This window comes from Otolemur garnettii, unplaced genomic scaffold, assembly GCF_000181295.1.
Source record: "Otolemur garnettii isolate 467f Iridium unplaced genomic scaffold, OtoGar3 scaffold00006, whole genome shotgun sequence".
NCBI lineage: Eukaryota > Metazoa > Chordata > Mammalia > Primates > Galagidae > Otolemur > Otolemur garnettii.
Genome location: NW_003852401.1, coordinates 12,092,555 through 12,110,362, shown reverse-complemented (window position 1 = coordinate 12,110,362; position 17,808 = coordinate 12,092,555). Strand labels below are relative to the sequence as shown.

Sequence of the window (17,808 nt, the reverse complement as noted above, 5' to 3'; positions counted from 1 at the left end):
TTATTAATTGTGTGTCAGTAAAGTCCAAGGAAAAAGTTATTTTCTTTAACTAGTTTCCTACGTAGCTCCTAAATACAGTGGTGTATTAGTTGTACGCAAAGTTTTTTTACTTTTGCTTTGCAATTTGCTTACTGAATTCAGGAATTGATAAAAAGATAATCCCTATATAAATATATAAATAATCTTGGAACAGTACTGTGATTAAAAACTTGAATTCAGGAAAAATACGCAAGATGTCCCATTACAACACCTCCTCACTTTTTCTTAGTGCTGGCCTCATGGCTGTCTTTGCTTTCTTCATTGCTATCTCCATTATGCTGTGGCTGATTACTGTCTTGAGCATCAGATCCTCCATTTAGAGTCTTTGAACCTTTAGAAGTATTCCAATGGAAAAATTGTTAGAGCTTACAATATAATACTTTAAGATGTTCTCTAAAGATCCAAAATAAAAAATGCAACATGGCCCTGATGTTCTTAATAATGTCTTTTATTTGAAGTTACATTGTACTATTGTCTTCTTGAATTTCAGGATTGGGTTTTGATGCTTTTTCCAAAAGTGAACAATGATTTCAACAAAAAGCTGTACTGTTTACTCCCAACATCACCAAAACATCCTGTGGGTAGCTAAGGTACCATTAAGAAGCGGGGATTAGTACACGTATCTTCGGCTACAGAAAGATTAATCTAATTATTCCATTTATTACTATTATCAGGAACACTACAGGGTGCTATAGCTCTTTAGCAGATCGTGATTATTCTACTTCTTGAAAAAACAATCAAATTTTAAAATTTATCATTACTGATATTTTATAATTGTAACATTCTAAATTCTAAGTCTAATTGAAAAAGTTTTGTGCCTAGTGAGTAAACAATGGAAGATTCCTATAAATCTCATTCCCTACTAAATGAGAGAAAAAATCCCAACTTCTTTTAAAATGTTGGCTTCTACCTTAAGTAGCTGTCAGTAGTATTCTTTAAAGATATGTTCTGAAATGTTTATGAGTGAAATGGCACATATGGGATTTGCTGTAAAATAATCTCCAGGAGTGGCACAGAGAAAGCTTACAGGGAAGAAAACCGTAATGATCACGTACTGATAAAAGCTAGTTAATGAGGTTGTAGGAAGTTCATTTCTATTTCTGTGTAGGTTAGGGATCTTCCAAAATGTAAAGGAAAAGAAAAAATTTTTAGTAGTAAATACCAGCAGGATTTAACTACTTTAATTTAAACTTAATGAAAAAGAAAAGCAGAAGGTAAGGTTGAACATTTTACTGTATATGCTACACATTCTAATAAATGCTTTATGAGACTTTCCTCATTTAATGTAAGGTAAGGTAGTAATGCTTGGTACCAGAAGTATTTTGGATTGGGGGATATTTGCATATACATAATGAGCTATCCTGGAGATGAGAACTAAGTCTAAACATGAAATTCATTTGTTTCGTTCATACCATATACACATAGCCTGAAGGTAATTTTTATACAATATTTTTAATAATTTGGGGGCATGAAACAAAGCATAGTACATTGAACAATAAGAAAGCAAAAGTATCACTGTCTCAGCCACCCATCTGGACATGTGGTTGTTTAGTATCACCATCATTCCTGACTGAATACACAGTGCTACTGATAACACTCATTAAAGACTTAACAGTTAAAAATATGACATGCCATAAATACAGTGAAAACATATATTTAGGGTAACTCCACAGTAGCATCACCAGCATACGTTTAACAATCATTAAATAGCAGTAATAAAGAATGGCATGCTTTCAATCTCCACCTACAGTGCTGTGTTCGGATAAAAAGGTTACTGTACAGTATTTTTTTTTCTTAATCAGAAACATCAGACGCAATTGAGGGACCAGGAAGTGGGTCTGCTAAGGATGAGGAGACAGTAGGCTGAATAGCACTTTTTAAAATGTCTCCTCCAGCTCACCTCTAATCCTAGCACTCTGGGAGGCTGAGGTGGGTAAACTGCTTGAGCTCAGGAATTGAAGACCAGCCTGAGCAACAGTGAGACCCTGTCTCCACTAAAAAACAGAAAAACTAGCCAGTCACTGTGCACGCTGGTAGTCTGAGGCAGGGCAGGAGGATTAATTAAACCCAAGAGTTTGAGGTTGCTGTGAGCTGTGATGATGCCACAGGCACTCTACCCAGGGTGACAGAGTAAGACTCTGTTTCCAAAAAAGAAAAGTTTTCTTTAGAGTCATCTGCCTCATTAACAATGTTTGTCTTAGAAAGTCTCTCTTGGATTTTAGAAACTGACATGATTTATTTTTCTGTTGTAAATGCATGCTGATCTAGGCCTTCAATAAGCCTATCACACGTTTTTACCAAGCCATGTACAGGTACTTTTTCTGCAGTATTAAAATAAAATTATTTATCATACTTATTTTTTAAAAGTTCTGGCAAACAGTTAAAAAACTGGCCTCAATTATTTTTTTTGCCACATACCTGTTTGTTCCTTTTCTAGCTTTTTGTTTGGCCCTTTCTTCCCTTGATCTTTGGTTTTATTCGCTTCCTCATGCTGTCTTTGTTCAGCAAGAGATTTATTCAGCACTTGTGTGATCACGGAATCTCCTTCACCAACCAAAAACATGTTCTTAAACTTGTTATACAACATTGTAGACTTTTCCATGATAACCTGACTAACTTTGAATCGCCGTATCTGAGAAAACAATATACATTGATAATTGTTTTCCTAATTTATTTAAACCAAGTAATGAGAATAATTTTTAAATCTATGTGACTTGAATTCACTTACTTTTTTCAGTGTAGTAATCATCTCTGTGTGTTTTTGAGCTTGTTGCATTGTGACCTGAAGTGAAGCAAGTTCATCCAAGGCCTCAATGCATCTGTTCACATCCTTCATGACAAAACAGTAATTTCGTAACTGTTAATTATCACAACATACATAATCTGTTTAATCTGTTTATAAAGATCACTTTTAAAATCTCAAATAAGGCAGTACAAAATAACCAGTAATTGTCCCTTTTATCGTGAATCTAGATACTTATAAAATCATGTGAAAAAATAAAATATGAAGCTATAACTGCAGCACTGTATTTTTAAATGAGGTCAAACACTTACAAGATTATCAATTTTGAGTGAGTTTTTTATCTCAGCATGTATCCTTTGAAGTCGAGAATCCATTGATGTTTCTATAAATTAAAATATGTGAAAAACATTAAATAGTTTTCCTAAACCACTATTTCTGTATTGTCTAAGCAAAGTATAATGGAAGGAATTGGTGAATTTTAAATAAAAAGTGTTCTTAGTAGTCTTCACTAAGAAGCTCATCTATAAGAATAATAACTAAGAATAATAAAGAAGTTAGCACCATCTGTAGTATCTGGTTTAGGAAAGCAACATGCAGGATAAAAGCATAAAATCACCATCTAGCTGCTTTTCTTTCTAATGTGCAGTCTTCATCCAATAGTGAACTCTTCTATGCTCCATTACCTAAACACCTGGTTTCCTTAACATATTTAACCAAGGAATTTGTCAAAATATGGGAAAGCATCCAGCAGTTTTTATTTACCAAAGTTACAAAAATCTGACACCGTCAAATAATGAACATTACAGTTAATAAAGGCAACTCTTAACAAGTTCACCTAATTAGGCAATTTATATGAAATCCATCAGGGATTTGCAAACGTGTACTTGTAGGAACACAAAATGAGACTCTAAAACCAATACATAAAAAGTATTTATGTAATTTCCTTTCTTTGTATAATTTTATACATCTTAGAAAGTGAAATAACTAACCTCGCTTCTTCTCCACTTTCTTAACTTCTGGCTTCTTTCCTTCATCTTTAGTCTGCCTATCAAATGTTAACACAAATATTTCAAAACATTGGAACTTTGTGACTATGATACTAAATGCCCACAATCCCTCATGTTAACAGCTAGAAGCTTTTTCCCTTAAAATAGTAAGATTCTTAGACTAGGCCATAAGGAATTGATTATAGTTCTTACAACTGGCGTTTCACAGCACTAGTATAAGCAAAACTCACATTCACGTGCCAAATTAAATCAGCAATTTTTCAGTAACATCACAAATAGTATGATCTTAAGCTGTCTTGGTGAAATTTTGCTTTCCAACATTAAATAGTGTGATACTAAAAGACCAATTTCAAGGTCACTGGACAAACATACCACAATGGAAGTACAATACCCATAAATAACAGATTCTACATATCAATTTAAAAGCAACACGTCAAAACAGACCAATCTTATTGTCTTCCCACATCTCCAAAGAGATCTATAGATAATTGAGGGCTTTTGAATAAGCTACAAGTTTAGATATACAAGATGATACTATCATACATATTTAAAAAAATTTTTTTGGCCAATGTATCAAACTTAAATGACATCCACTAACATTTACTACCGTTTCTCAAATGAAAAAGCACCATTTTAATGTAAAACACAAAAATAACCACTAAAATTGAAATTTTAATAATTTCTACTACCTTGGCTTGGCAGTCAGGCCATATTATGAACCAATTGAAATAGACAAGAACAAAAAAATATCTAAAATTCAGGTTTTTTTAAAAAAAACTTTATTTTAAAATTTTGGTTACAGTTTCATTTTTTTCTTAACAAGTCTACTATTTTATCTCTCAGGATAAAAAAACAATTAAGATTCTAAAGAAACAACAAAGGAATGTCAAGGGAAGGGCACAATTGCCCCATTCTCAGGTGTAGGTGTTATTCCAGTTTAATACCTAGCTTTAAAACAAAATGTATTTTTATATTTTCTAAATGAAATAATGTTACAACCACCACCACCTTCTGAGTTTGTTATAACTTTCAGACACAAAGTTTCATTTTAAGTTTGGTTAAAAAAACAGGAATGATGGCCAACCTTAATATGTAGTGTGTACCTTACAGGAAATTTTGTTAACAATCATAACACAGTTATAATGCCATTAATAATGAAGTCCTCAATTTAAAATCTGGAACATTCTTCCATCAAGGGGGGGGAGGGGTTATTCAGTCCAATGAGTCTGTCTCAAGATCTTCATCTCTTGTTTGTTCCACTTGTATTCTCTTTTCAGTAACTGGATTAATGCTTTGAGCCCAAAATGAGATATATTTTTTATTACTGTAGATTACATGTTGTTTGGCTGGGAATACAATACAATAAACTTTATTTTGCATAATGCATTTCACACAAGCTGCATCTGAAATGCTTTACAGAGCAAAACTGTCCAAGTACAAAGTTTTGTAATAACAGAAGAAGGAAAGAAAACACAAATATTAGAATTTGAGAAAGTTACATTGGAGGACATTCAAAAGAAACTGAAATACATAAAGATAACTTTGAGATACTGAAGAAGGGTTGGGCTAGCAACAACTAATTTTTTATCTTAATTTTGGGAGTACAATAAAGTTAAAAGCAACAAACAGTCCAACAACTTTTCAGTGAAAAGATAGAAAAGGATAGGTGACAAAAAATAATCTTTACAGAGGTGGCCAAAGTCTGACAGATCAGAGGGAGTAACATTTCAAAGCTTTAGATCAACTTTTAAATTACTCCCTGAAGCAGCTAAAACTGCTTATATATCCTCCAAACTACGAAGAGTGAAATGCTATTATTTGTAAAGAAAGATTTTTGGTTTATGAATGTACTATATAAAGAAAAAAGCACGAAAATCATTCAAGAATAGTTTAGAATTTCACTGCTCATCATTTAACTATGTCTTAGTGACCCAGAGCATGTTTTGTGTATCACCTCATTAAAATAAATTTAGTCTAAATGTAAGACACTCAATAAGGAAAGAAAAAAATTTTAGAGAAAGAACTCAGAAGTGACTAGTCTAAACATATCTAGGAAAAATGTAATGAAGACATGAAGTCTAGTCATCATTGCTATTTACTTTTCCTTCTGGTAATAAAATTATTTTATTTTATATAATAAAGGGAAAAGAAATTCCCCACGGCAAGTACTATCTCCAAGTATCAAAACGTAGAGCAAACAACTTTGAAATTGATTCATATTGCACACATACAATGTATACCCTGTCAGCCTTTTTTACCGGCTTCCTGGGGTTCCAAATGTGCTTTTGTTATTTTTGCTGGTCTTTAGGGGGAGGCCTGCTGGTGGTATGACAGATAACGGTATTTCCTGCATTCTTTCTCCACCAACAGATTATCAACACTCTTTCTATATGTAGTATATTACACAAATAAACAGTAGAGGATGAGTACATTTCCTGGGAAGCCACTAACAAACCCTATCTGTACTTTCAGTTTTAATTCAAAAATTCACAAGGTGATTGCCTCAGTGAATTTCATCCTCTCAGAAAAGAAAGAAGCCTGAAATATGATTATCATCATATACAGAAGATGTTTCTAACACATGGGAAAAGTCACTTCTTCAAAAGGCTTCATGAAGTCTGGAAAATGAAAGTCTATTAAGTCTATTGTTTAAAAATTTCATGCTAGCCTGAAAAAGAACCCAAAATGTAGAATAAAAAAATACTTACTGCTCAGTTTCCATTTGTTCCTCCTGCTTGCGTTTCCGATCTGCTGCTTCTTTCTCATGTTGGCCTTTCAGCATATTCCTTCTGTGAGCAGCCTGAAAGTTTCTCCCACCCTTTCGCTTCTGTTTTGAGAATTAGGATGGATTTAGCTTACTGGTGACTAGTGCTTATATAATTAGTCTTGGGAGAAAAGAAGCAACTGGGTTTTTTTAAGGGACATATATTTAACAACTTAAAAAAAAAATCTTTGGATTACAGCACCATCTCTGGTTTGCAAATTTAACTTTTCCCTTGACTGTAGGTTAATAATCTGTTTTCTACTCTGCTTTAAGAGCTATTATCTTTTTTTAAAAATCAGTGGTTCTCAACCTGTGGGTCATGACCCACAGGAACTGTATTAAAGACTCATGCATTAGGAAGGTTGAGAACCACTGTTTTAAATGAAGTATGTCAGGCTATTTGCCACTATACAAGTGATACGACTTGAGTACTCACAAGCACACTACTCAACCTTTCCAGTTAAAAATTTGGCTTCTATTTGCATGACCTGGATCCATACATCTCTAAGGCTATACAGAAAATTTGTGGGGTTTCTACAGAAAAAGATACACAGCTTTAATAAGATTTTTCAAACCACTATTGCATCCAAAAAAAGTTACTATTGAATGCACAATAAAAATAACAAATATCTGTTTATAAACTACTCTTTGTTTTTACATTTGCCTTAGTCTCCTACCATTTCAAGATAAGTTTGATTATTGTCAATGTATTTATTATATATGGTATTTAATTTCCAGATCATAACTAAAAAAGTTATGATAAACCAAGAATAAAGGAAATAAAGGAAATTTTCAAATACATTTTTTAACATAGATAATTAAGGTCTATTCAAAAAGGTAAAGGAATCCAGTTGAAGACATTTACAAAAATCGTGAAAGCTTACTGAGTAGATTAAGAACCATGTAAGATTAAAAATAAAACATGTTTTATGTAATATTTAAATTTCCTACCTTTTCACCTTCTTGATCATCTCCTTCTTCTTCAGAATCAGAGGTTGATGTAACCCCTGGTTTAACTAAATTTTTCCTTTTTGACTCAACTTCTTTCTTCCCCTCTTTTTTGTCTGGCTCTTTTCTTGGCTTATCTTCTTCCTTCTGGGCCTCTTCATCCTTTTTAAGCTGCTTTTTAGGTTGTTTTTCCTCTTGCCCCTTTTTTTTACTTTTGTCTTCTTCAATAACCCTGTTTTACAGAGTCCAACAATGGAAAATGAGCTTCTACACATAATTAATATACCTGTCATTCAACTATACTCTCCTAGTCAACTAAGTATTTTAGATAGTAATAAGTATTATAGACTTTTTTATTTAAAGGTGAATCTAAAACATCTTTAAGCAAAACGAAAGTGTCTTAATCATCCAGTAATAAAAAGGAATCCTATAACAGAACATCTTTTTGGTATAAATTAGAAGATATAAAATTATAGTGGCATTAGGTTAGCAGAAAGTGGATTTTTATAATATGATTCATTTACTCAAAAGAATAAGGTAAGTAGTACCATCTACATGCCAAGGCAATGTTCTTGACTCTGAGGATTCAGCAGTCAAGGTCTTGCAGATGAGATCTCTGGCTCTTATGGAGCTTATTATATTTTACTATTTGTTAAGAATTATGTTTAAAAGGCAGACACACACACACACAAAAAAGAACTGCAGAAGTGAAATCATTTTAGAACTTAAAAGAAATATTCTTTGAAGGGTAAAAGGGTTCCAATATAAGCACATAATGGGAAACATATAACCAATAAAGCAAATATCAGATCCCTACTGGATTTTATAGACATTAAAGCAACCACTTTCTCTAAATTCCTCAGTAAAGCTAATTACTGCTGGATAATATTTATGCAAATTAGTACAGTAGAAATAGGCTCAAGAAGAATCATCAAACAAGACAAATGCTAATCACAGTTATTTTTGGAGGATATATATTCAACAATTTTACAAAGAAATATTTCAAGTTTGAAGTTTAGACAAACTTTTAAAAACTATAACCTCATACGAGCCACAAGGAATTTCATTGAGATTTTCATAAATTATGCAATTAAATCAATGATTTTTTTTTAATATGGAACACGTCATGAATTTGCATGTCATCCTTGCACAGGGTCATGCTAATCTTCTCTGTATTATTCCAATTTTAGTATATGTGCTGCTGAAGTGAGCACAGTTTTGAGACGGAGTCTCCCTATGTCACCCTTGGTAGAGTGCTGTGGCATCATAGCAACCTCAAACTCTTGGGCTTAAGCAATTCTCTTGCCTCAGCCTCCCAAGTACCTAGGACTACAGGCACCTGCCACAACACCTGGCTATTTTTTATTGCATTGTCATTGTTTAGCTGGCCTGGGCCAGGTTTGAACCCGCCAGCCCCGGTGTATGTGGCCAGCACGCTAACCTCTGAGCTATGGGAGTCAAGCCTAAATCAGTGAATTTGAGAGCTGGAAAAGCCTTCAAATTCTTCAGTTCAACTCCTTCTATTTGACAAATGAGAAAATGATGTGACACAAGATCAAATAAACCCAGTATCTTAATTCCAGATCTAATGACTTCCTTCCAGAGAAGTGTTTCCTTGAACATTTAAAACAAATTGGAAGAGAAAAAAAATTCATTTTGCCTCTTTAGAAATTTTTTGTCACAATTATCATTGGATGTTTGTCACCTGATGTCTTACATGCTTCATCTTTTAGTAAATTAAAGAAAAAATACAGAAGAAAAACAATTTCTTAAAATGGGAACAGTCTAAAAATATTTCTGAGGCTCTTCAATAATACTGATCAATTATTTTCCCAGTATGGAAGGAAACAGCTATTTAAAATACAAATACACTCTGACTCAGCAAATCTCCTTCTAGCAATGTATTCTAACCAATATATTTATACATATACAAAACAAATAGATGACAATGTTTTAATTTCTTTCTTTCTTTCTTTTTTTTTTTTTAATTCACTCAAGCTGTGGTGAATTCCAGCTCAACACAGCCTGGAATTCCTGGAGTTAATCCAAGTGATCCTCCTGCCTCATCCTCCATAGTAGTTAAGACTACAGACCAGTGCCACACGCCTAAAGTTTTCAATTCTTATAAAGATGCCTTCTATGTTGTCCAGTCAAGTCCTAATCTCCTGGCCTCAAGCCATCTTCCCACCTCAGCCTCCCAAAGTGCCAGGATTACAGGTATGAGCAAGTATACTCAACCCAACAGCTAGTTTTTAAAAAGTGGTTTTAGGCACATATTTTAAAAATCATGTGGTCTTAAGAAAAGAGATTATTTCATTATTTATTTATTTTTTTTTTGGTCCAAAGTTTCTTGAAGAGTATCAAAACAAAAAATTCTCATGAATATAATTATCAGTGCTTGGCTCGGCGCCTATAGCATAGTGGTTACAGTGCCAGCCACATACACCAAGGCTGGTGGGTTTGAAACTGGCCCAGGCCAGGTGGACAAGGATGACAACTGCAACAAAAAATAGCCAGGCACTGTGGCTGGCACCTGTTGTCCCAGGTACATGGGAGGCTGAGGCAGGAGAATCACTTAAGCCCAAGAGTTAAGAGGTTGCTGTAAGCTGTGACACCATGGCACTCTACCAAGGGCAACATAGTGAGACTCTGTCTCAAAAAACAAATAATATGTTAACCAGTTTGATGAGAGTATTTCAAAATGTATATGAAAACAGTACACTGTACCCCATGACTGCAATAATGTACACAGTTATGCTATAAGAAATAAAAAAAGAATAATAATTATCACTGCTTGCTACAAATGAGTCTTTCCACAATGGTCCTTCTTGCCACCTTCCATTACACACAAACTTGTATTAACTTCTCTTTTTAGTATGTCAAGAAACATTAAGAAGATTGTATTTTGTAAATTTGTCAAATCTTTTAATATACATTAACACAAGTAAAGACAACAAACACAACACCAAATACCTCAGCAGTTTGAAACAAATACTTTTACTTTATAAAAGGACTGAGGTGGTTTCAGCTCTTCTGGCCTCTATATTCTGCTGTCTTGTTATTTTATACCCATTGTGGAAAAGTAGTCACTAACTGATAAGTGCTGTTCTCATAAAGACCATTAGTCTCAAAAGAGCTTATGTAGTTTAGCTCTGAACTCCACTCTTTGTGTGCTCAGATACACAGCCAACATCTGTCTTACATACAGCAATAATAAGAAATAAATGTTATAAGCCACTGCTATTTTTAGGTTTGTCTACTGCCTCAACAAAAAGCTCACTAACAGAGAAAATAAGAACAAAAACCTAAAACATATGTCAATGGCTTTGGAGCTGGGAAATCAGAAACCTTAACATTATTACACAATATGTAAAACTGGTGAACTAGTATAACTTGAAAGAAGAAAAATGTATTCAGTGAAATTGTGGCTTCAGGTGAAAAGGTTTCAAGATAGAATGTTCGTAGTTGAGTTGACTGTTACCAAATAAATTTGGTTAAGTGTCAGAAGAGATGAGTTCAAAAAAGAAAGCCTATTTTCAAGAAAGAATGTAGGAATTTCAAATTGAGACACAGCCTGGGGTCAAAGATCCAAGTAAGGGTATAGCCACCAGGCCTTAACAATTCAAATTGGGCTGCTTTAATCCTTTAGATGGACAAATGATTCCTTAGAGATGGTTTCTCAGGAAACCTACATAGCTCAAAATATCTGTATCTGAGAAAGTCTTATGAATAAGACCACTGCACAAAAAGCTTACTAGAATTAAATACACAATGAAGTATTGTATGACCAAAAAAGATACCAGATTATATCAAGAGAAAGTGAATCCTAAAGAAGAACCGTGGCCCTCAAATCCCTAGGGTCTGAAAGCAGGTTGAGAAAGCTGCTCAGCAAGATGGCAATATTTCCAACAACGTTTTCATATTCAACTAAGGATGATCCTGAAAAAAATGTAGAAAACTTCCAGAGGCATCAAAAGCCATGGAGACAAATGAACTGGGAAGGGTACTCTCAAGAAAAACTGGAGCCTGGCTCGGCGCCTGTGGCTCAAGCGGCTAAGGCGCCAGCCACGTACACATAAGGTGGCGGGTTCGAATCCCCAGCCCGGACCGGCCAAACAACAATGATGGCTGCAACCAAAAAATGGCCAGGCGTTGTGGCGGGCGCCTGTAGTCCCAGCTACTTGGGAGGCTGAGGCAGGAGACTCGCTTGAGCCCAGGAGTTGGAGGTTGCTGTGAGTGTGATGCCATGGCACTCTACCCAGGGGGACAGCTTGAGACTCCGTCGCAAAAAAAAAAAAAAAAGAAAAACTGGAGCCTAATTAGGGAACATTCATTATATCCAAAACAGAGGGATCTCACAATATTTTCCCACAGAATTTCAGACTTCTTAGGGAATGATGACTGTAAACGAACTCATCTGCAAGTATCTGACTTCTTATTTTCACTACAATTGTTAAACTATGTTGTATTTTGTGCCACTATTTTTCAATCAACAAGTACGTTTTGAGTACATATCATATACAATATGTTTTGACACACATACGTATTTATATTCTATCTAAAATTCCTAAACAACTGATCTTGCCCAGTTCTCTATTATAGATTTTACCCTCCATTATCTAAGTATTTTTATAACTTTATATGCTGAGAAAATGCCTTACTGAAATGATAAATAACCACATATTTTTCTCAATTCCCTATCAATTTTTACTTTAACAAAATTTTTACAGTTTTTCCATAATTTTTAGAAATATCAAAATAGTAATTAACAATAACAAGCATCCTGTAAAAAAAGAAAAAAACAAACAGCAAAACCACAAGATTTAGGCTTGTTTTAAAAGTGAAATGCTGGCCAGGTGAAGTGGTTCATGCCTGTAATCCTAGCACTCTTGAGAGGCCCAGGTGCAAGGATCACTTGAGCTCAGGAGTTAGAGAACAGGCTGAACAAGAGCAAGACCCTATCTCTACCAAAAATTTTTCTCATAGAAAAAATTAGCCAGAGCTGGTGGCACACTTGTAGTCCCAGCTACACAGGAGGCTGAGGCAGGAGAATCACCTAAGCTCAGGAGTCTTAAGTTGCAATGAGGTATGAAGACACTGCATTGTACTCAGGGGGCAATACAGGGAGACTGTGTCTCAATAATAACTATAAAGTCAAATGTCTCATTTATTGCATAATTATACATTAAAAATAAACTCACATGTCACTTTCTGAAGGACAAGGTTGTTTCACCATTTTGGGTCTGCCTCTTGGTTTTGGAATCTTGACTTCTGTAGCTAATATTCACATGGGGAAAGAAGTTATCAGTAACTACTGGTTTCCCTTTAAGATGCAAAGCTCATAAAAATTACTAATGATATACACTATATAAGAATATTGGTGGCTTATTGCAGATACAATTACCCATAAATTTTAAAAAATAAACCTCTCTCCATGGTTCAAATAAGCAATAAAAAGGTAGATTAATAGAGTAATTTTCAATTTGTCCTTAGTATGGTTGAGAGACCTTAAAAACATTTTTAACTGTCATTTTAATAGGACTTTGTCACAAAAGTGAACTTTAGAATATATATATATTTAAAGTACATTTAAAGTACACTTTAAAATATACTTTAGAATATATATATTTAAAGTGCATTTAAAATATACTTACACGTTTTGGAAGTTTTTATCAGATTCACCAAGTTTCCTAACACCATTAATTTGTTCTTACAACATTAAATTCTAAAATGTTATGTAAATAAATTCTCGATTCTCTTTGTTTTCTGGGTATTACTCATCTTACCCCATATATTAGGAAGAATTCTATTATGAAGCAGGAAAAAAACCTGGCTCTGTTTTGGTTAATTTTCTTTATATAAGGAAGAGCCTTCTGAAGTATTTCTAATTTGCCAAAAAAAAAAACAGCTGTCATTGTTTAACTGGCCCAGGTTGGGTTCAAACCCACCAGCCTTGATGCATGTGGCCAGCACCACAACCACTGTGCTATGGGTGCCAAGAAAATGTTTTTAATAGGCAATGCTGAAGAGAGCTGCATATTGTAAATATCCTTATAAAGAAAAGAGTGCAAAAACTTAAAATATGAAAGGTTTTATCAAATACTTTCTCATTCTCTCATTATGACTGCATTTAGAAAGCTTATGATTTCATTAGAGGTAAAATAAATCCATTATTCATGGTAATTTAAACTTCACTACAGCCTTATTTGCCATTATTTAGGGAAAATACAATGGTGACAGAACAATGTGAAAAAGTTACACACACTTATTTCAAATCTAAATACTTTGTTTCATCAAATAGAAACCTTAATGTTTATCTCCACTGAAATTTGTATGTTACACATACTGAATTACTTATATACATCATTGCAAAATATTTCAGGTAAGAACACTGTGTAACAGATTAAAATATTAATCACAAGCCAAAAAATATTTAAACATCAATAATCCTACCTGCAGGTCGTCCTCTTTTAGGGCTCACTTTTAGATTACCAGATGCTGTTGCTGTTGTCACTACTCCTGCCTCCTCGGTCTCTACTTGTTTTTCTGCCTAAATTACAAAGACATCATTAATTTATTTAAGCAAATTAACAGGCACTTCAAAGTTTAACACAATGGCAAAAATATGCCAATCTTTGATAACATGAGTTTAATATAAGCATTAACTTGTATTATTCAACAACTGGTTCCTCAAAGTAACATCCTCATCCTTAGTTTATAATTCCAGTGAATGAGTCATTAAAAAAAACAAAAATTAAATTTAAAAAATTCTGTCCAAAAAGATCAGTTGTAAAAATAAAGTAATATTCTTGATGCAATATTTGGGCTGTTAAGTATAATGCCATTATGCTACTGCTACATTGGTATTTCTAATTCTCTAACTTTGTTAATATTACATACGTTTTACTTCCAAATTGAGATCAATATCCAATGTTCTCTCCTAAGAATTATTAACAGTAGAGAGTAAGGAATCCCAATGATCCATTTCCCTCTGATGATTTCTAGTATGACTTTCCTGAAGGGAGATAACGCCCCCAAATGAGAACCAGTGTTACAGATTTAAGCATTAGAATGGAACAAACATTAAGAACCACAAATAAGAAAATAGATTGCCAACATGAGGCAGTATTTTGTACTGATCATAACTGCAAAGGGAAGACAGAAACTCAAACAAAGACAAAAGGATGGCAGGACCACTAAAATCTACTTCCCCACTCACCTATTAGAGTTCAGCATTATAGCAACAAAAACAGAAAGCATCCAAAAACATGTACAATCCAAATGCACTGATAAAAAATTAAAAACTGTTTTAAGAATTTTTTTTTTCCAGAATAAGCCCAGACCATCAAACAAGTGAAGCTTCAACAAATAAAGTCGTCTCCAACAGCAAGAAAAACTATACAGTTTACTCAAAGCTTATTCTGCCAGTGGGGCTGGGGATGGAAATGGGTGGAAAGGGCAAAATCATGGAGGGCCTGGGGAGGGGCTAGAGTAGGACAGGGTCACAGAGTCCTGACCATCAGAGTGGGGCTCCCTGTGTCCTGCACACTCTATCAGGTGTATGTGTGTGGAGGGGGGCAACTCTCCCTTGTGTGTGAGAATAAGAACTGCTTTTTAATCAATAATCTGATTTGTAAACTTAATTCCTAGAGTTGGTAAGGATGTGGAAATTCATTCATACATTGACTACTGATCAATAATGATGACCAAAACTCATCTAAGGTAACCCTTAAATTATTCTCAGAGAACACTATAAAAATTCCTCCCTAAACATTAACTCATATTTTATTTCTATAATTTATGAATTTACAGACCATCTGGCCCTGCCCTAATCCTGACTTAACAGGTTAAAACCAGGCATTCTGTGTTTTTGTAAAGCTTTCCACGTACCAAAGGTTAAGAACCCAAGGCAGAAGTTCTCTAAAATTTGGTTCAAACTGAATAGTTCACTGGGTGCAGTTGCCACAGCACTCTACTGAGGGTGACAAAGTGAGACTCTGTCTCAAAAATAAATAAATAAATAAAAGGAGCTATCAAACTGAATAGTGCAAAAAAATCCAAAACAAAACAAAAAACCTCTCTTTACTTACATTTTCTGCTTTTAAAAATAAATCAAAACATCCACTAAGAACCACAGGTAAAATGAATGTTACTGAGGGACCAAAAAGTGACAAGTTCATCAATAATTAGTACAATAAATAAAAATGGGCTCAGTGCCTATAGCTCAGTGAGTAAGTAGGGTGCCAGCCACATACAAGGCTGGTGGGTTCGAGCCCTGCCCAGGCCAGCTAAACAATGACAACTGCAACCAAAAAATAGCCAGGCATTGTGGAAGGTGCCTATTAGAGTCCTAGCTACTTGGGAGGCTGAGGCAAGAGAATTGCTTAAGTCCAAGAGTTGGAGGTTGCTGTGAGCTGTGATGCCACAGCTCTCTACTGAGGGTAACACAGTGAGACAGTCTCAAAAAAAAAAAGAACAAAGAAAAAAATGTATTAACACAAATACTAAGCAAAAGATCCGCTCTACCATGGATGTGTGCTCATGACTGTTATAGCAAAATCACAAGTTAAAAGAATTCCTCATGAAAATAAAATCGAAGATACATAATACACACACACACACATACTTTTTTCCCCAGGGAAAAAAAGATTAAGCTGTATGAAGTATACATATATTTATCTATTTATTAATTTATTTTGAGACAGAGACTCATCATGTCGCCTTCGGTAGAGTGCCTTGGTGTCACAGCAACCTGAAACTCTTGGGCTCAAGCAACCCTCTTGCCTCGGCGTCCCAAGTAGCTGGGACTACAGGCGCCCGCCCAACACCCGGCTATTTTTCCTTCCAGTTATTTGTTGTTTAGTTGGCCAGGGCCAGGTTCAAGCCCACCAGCCTCAGTGTATGTGGCTGGCGCCATAACCACTGTGCTAAGGACGCCAAACCCATACATTTATCTTAAATGCAAATATTCTAAACTCTGACTACAGATTCATTTCTTCCATATTTTACTTGATCTGAGACTTTTAACCTTTCGACTCATTTTCTCCCCCATTTATTACCCTATTTTATAGCCCTACTACCTTCCCTGATCTAACCTAAAGCCCTCCCAACTCACACACAAACCTCATGGGACAACTGTTCAAACGCATTCTCAAGACCTTTTCATGTTAAGTTTTTCTGAGCCTGTCCCACAAATCCCAAATAGATAAATACTATTCAATTCTGCCTTCTCTGTTCTATTATTCACAGCTGCTGAATCCTGCTGGGGGGAAAAAAAACCTAAAACTGCACAAACATGCAGTTCATGTTTTATGTTCATTCATTTTATGCAGTCTCATTTCGGATTTTAAACCCATTCACTAATCTTTTACCTTGCCTTATCAGGCCCTCTTCCTCTCCCATTAACTGCTATCATAAACATTCAATCCATTTCTCTGTCTTGTACCACACCTGAAGTATTGCTTTGAATTGAGAGAAGGGAGACATGGAGACCAGTAAAAGGGAATTCCTTTGATTTCCAACTCTCCCAAGAAATTTATTTTTTTGAGACAAGGGGTTGGTTGCCCTGTTGCCTGGGCTAGAGGCACTATCAACACAGTTGACTACAACTTCTAAGTTCCAGACTCAAGCAAGCCTCCTACCTCTGCCTCAGCCTCCTATGTAGCAGTGACCACAGGTGTGTGTGCTACTATACCCAACTAATTTTTCTATTTTGTGTAGAGACATGGGTCTTGCTATGTCCCTTGGTCAGGCTGGCCTAAAACTCCTGGCCTCAAGCAATCCTCCTGCCTTGGCTTCCCAAAGTGCTAGGATCGTAAGCATGAGCCACCACACACTGCTCTGAAACACACCTGAACCTAGCTAAACTTTCATTGCACCCTAAAATTATGCTGTTGATCGAAGAGTAAAAAAAAAGAATACATTTACTGTGCTCTGAACTTCTTTCAAAATAATTCACGATCTTAAAAAATTTTTGAGGCACACCTAAGATCCTCTCATGGCATACCAGTGTGTCACGGCACAGTGGTTGAAAAGTCACTGGTTTATAGCCTCTTTTACTCCTTCCCTTCAACATTAAAGTCTATCTCTTCCTTCCTGTTAAGTCAATACCTTCAAAGTTGCCCTCCCTTCTCTCTCAACTAGCATATGCTTCTTACATAAGTTATATGGACTCGGCTGGCGCCTATAGCTCAACCGGCTAAGGCGCCAGCCACGTACACCTAAGGTGGTGGGTTTGAATCCCCAGCCCGGACCCGCCAAACAACAATGACGGCTGCAACCAAAAAATAGCCAGGCGTTGTGGCGGG

The 17,808-nt window shown here is 35.2% G+C and overlaps 1 protein-coding gene and 1 non-coding gene across 6 annotated transcripts in view; both read right to left on the bottom strand.

Annotated features, from left to right (window-relative positions):
• The window catches only part of PSIP1 (PC4 and SFRS1 interacting protein 1), a 41,066-nt gene that overhangs the window by 2,088 nt on the left and 21,170 nt on the right, over window positions 1-17,808 (bottom strand). The window contains exons 7-15 of one of the 5 annotated variants that reach the window (XM_003782871.3): window positions 13,955-14,051; window positions 12,703-12,778; window positions 7,505-7,733; window positions 6,498-6,616; window positions 3,772-3,827; window positions 3,094-3,164; window positions 2,768-2,869; window positions 2,458-2,671; window positions 259-370 (exon numbers count right to left, since the gene is read on the bottom strand). In XM_003782871.3, coding sequence (XP_003782919.1) covers window positions 259-370; window positions 2,458-2,671; window positions 2,768-2,869; window positions 3,094-3,164; window positions 3,772-3,827; window positions 6,498-6,616; window positions 7,505-7,733; window positions 12,703-12,778; window positions 13,955-14,051 — 1,076 coding nt within the window. The other 4 variants (XM_023508667.1, XM_012814061.2, XM_023508658.1 and 1 more) reach the window with 4 other exon arrangements.
• Window positions 8,610-8,715, bottom strand: LOC111722977. The gene has a single exon (XR_002771600.1). It is a non-coding gene; the product is annotated as a U6 spliceosomal RNA (small nuclear RNA).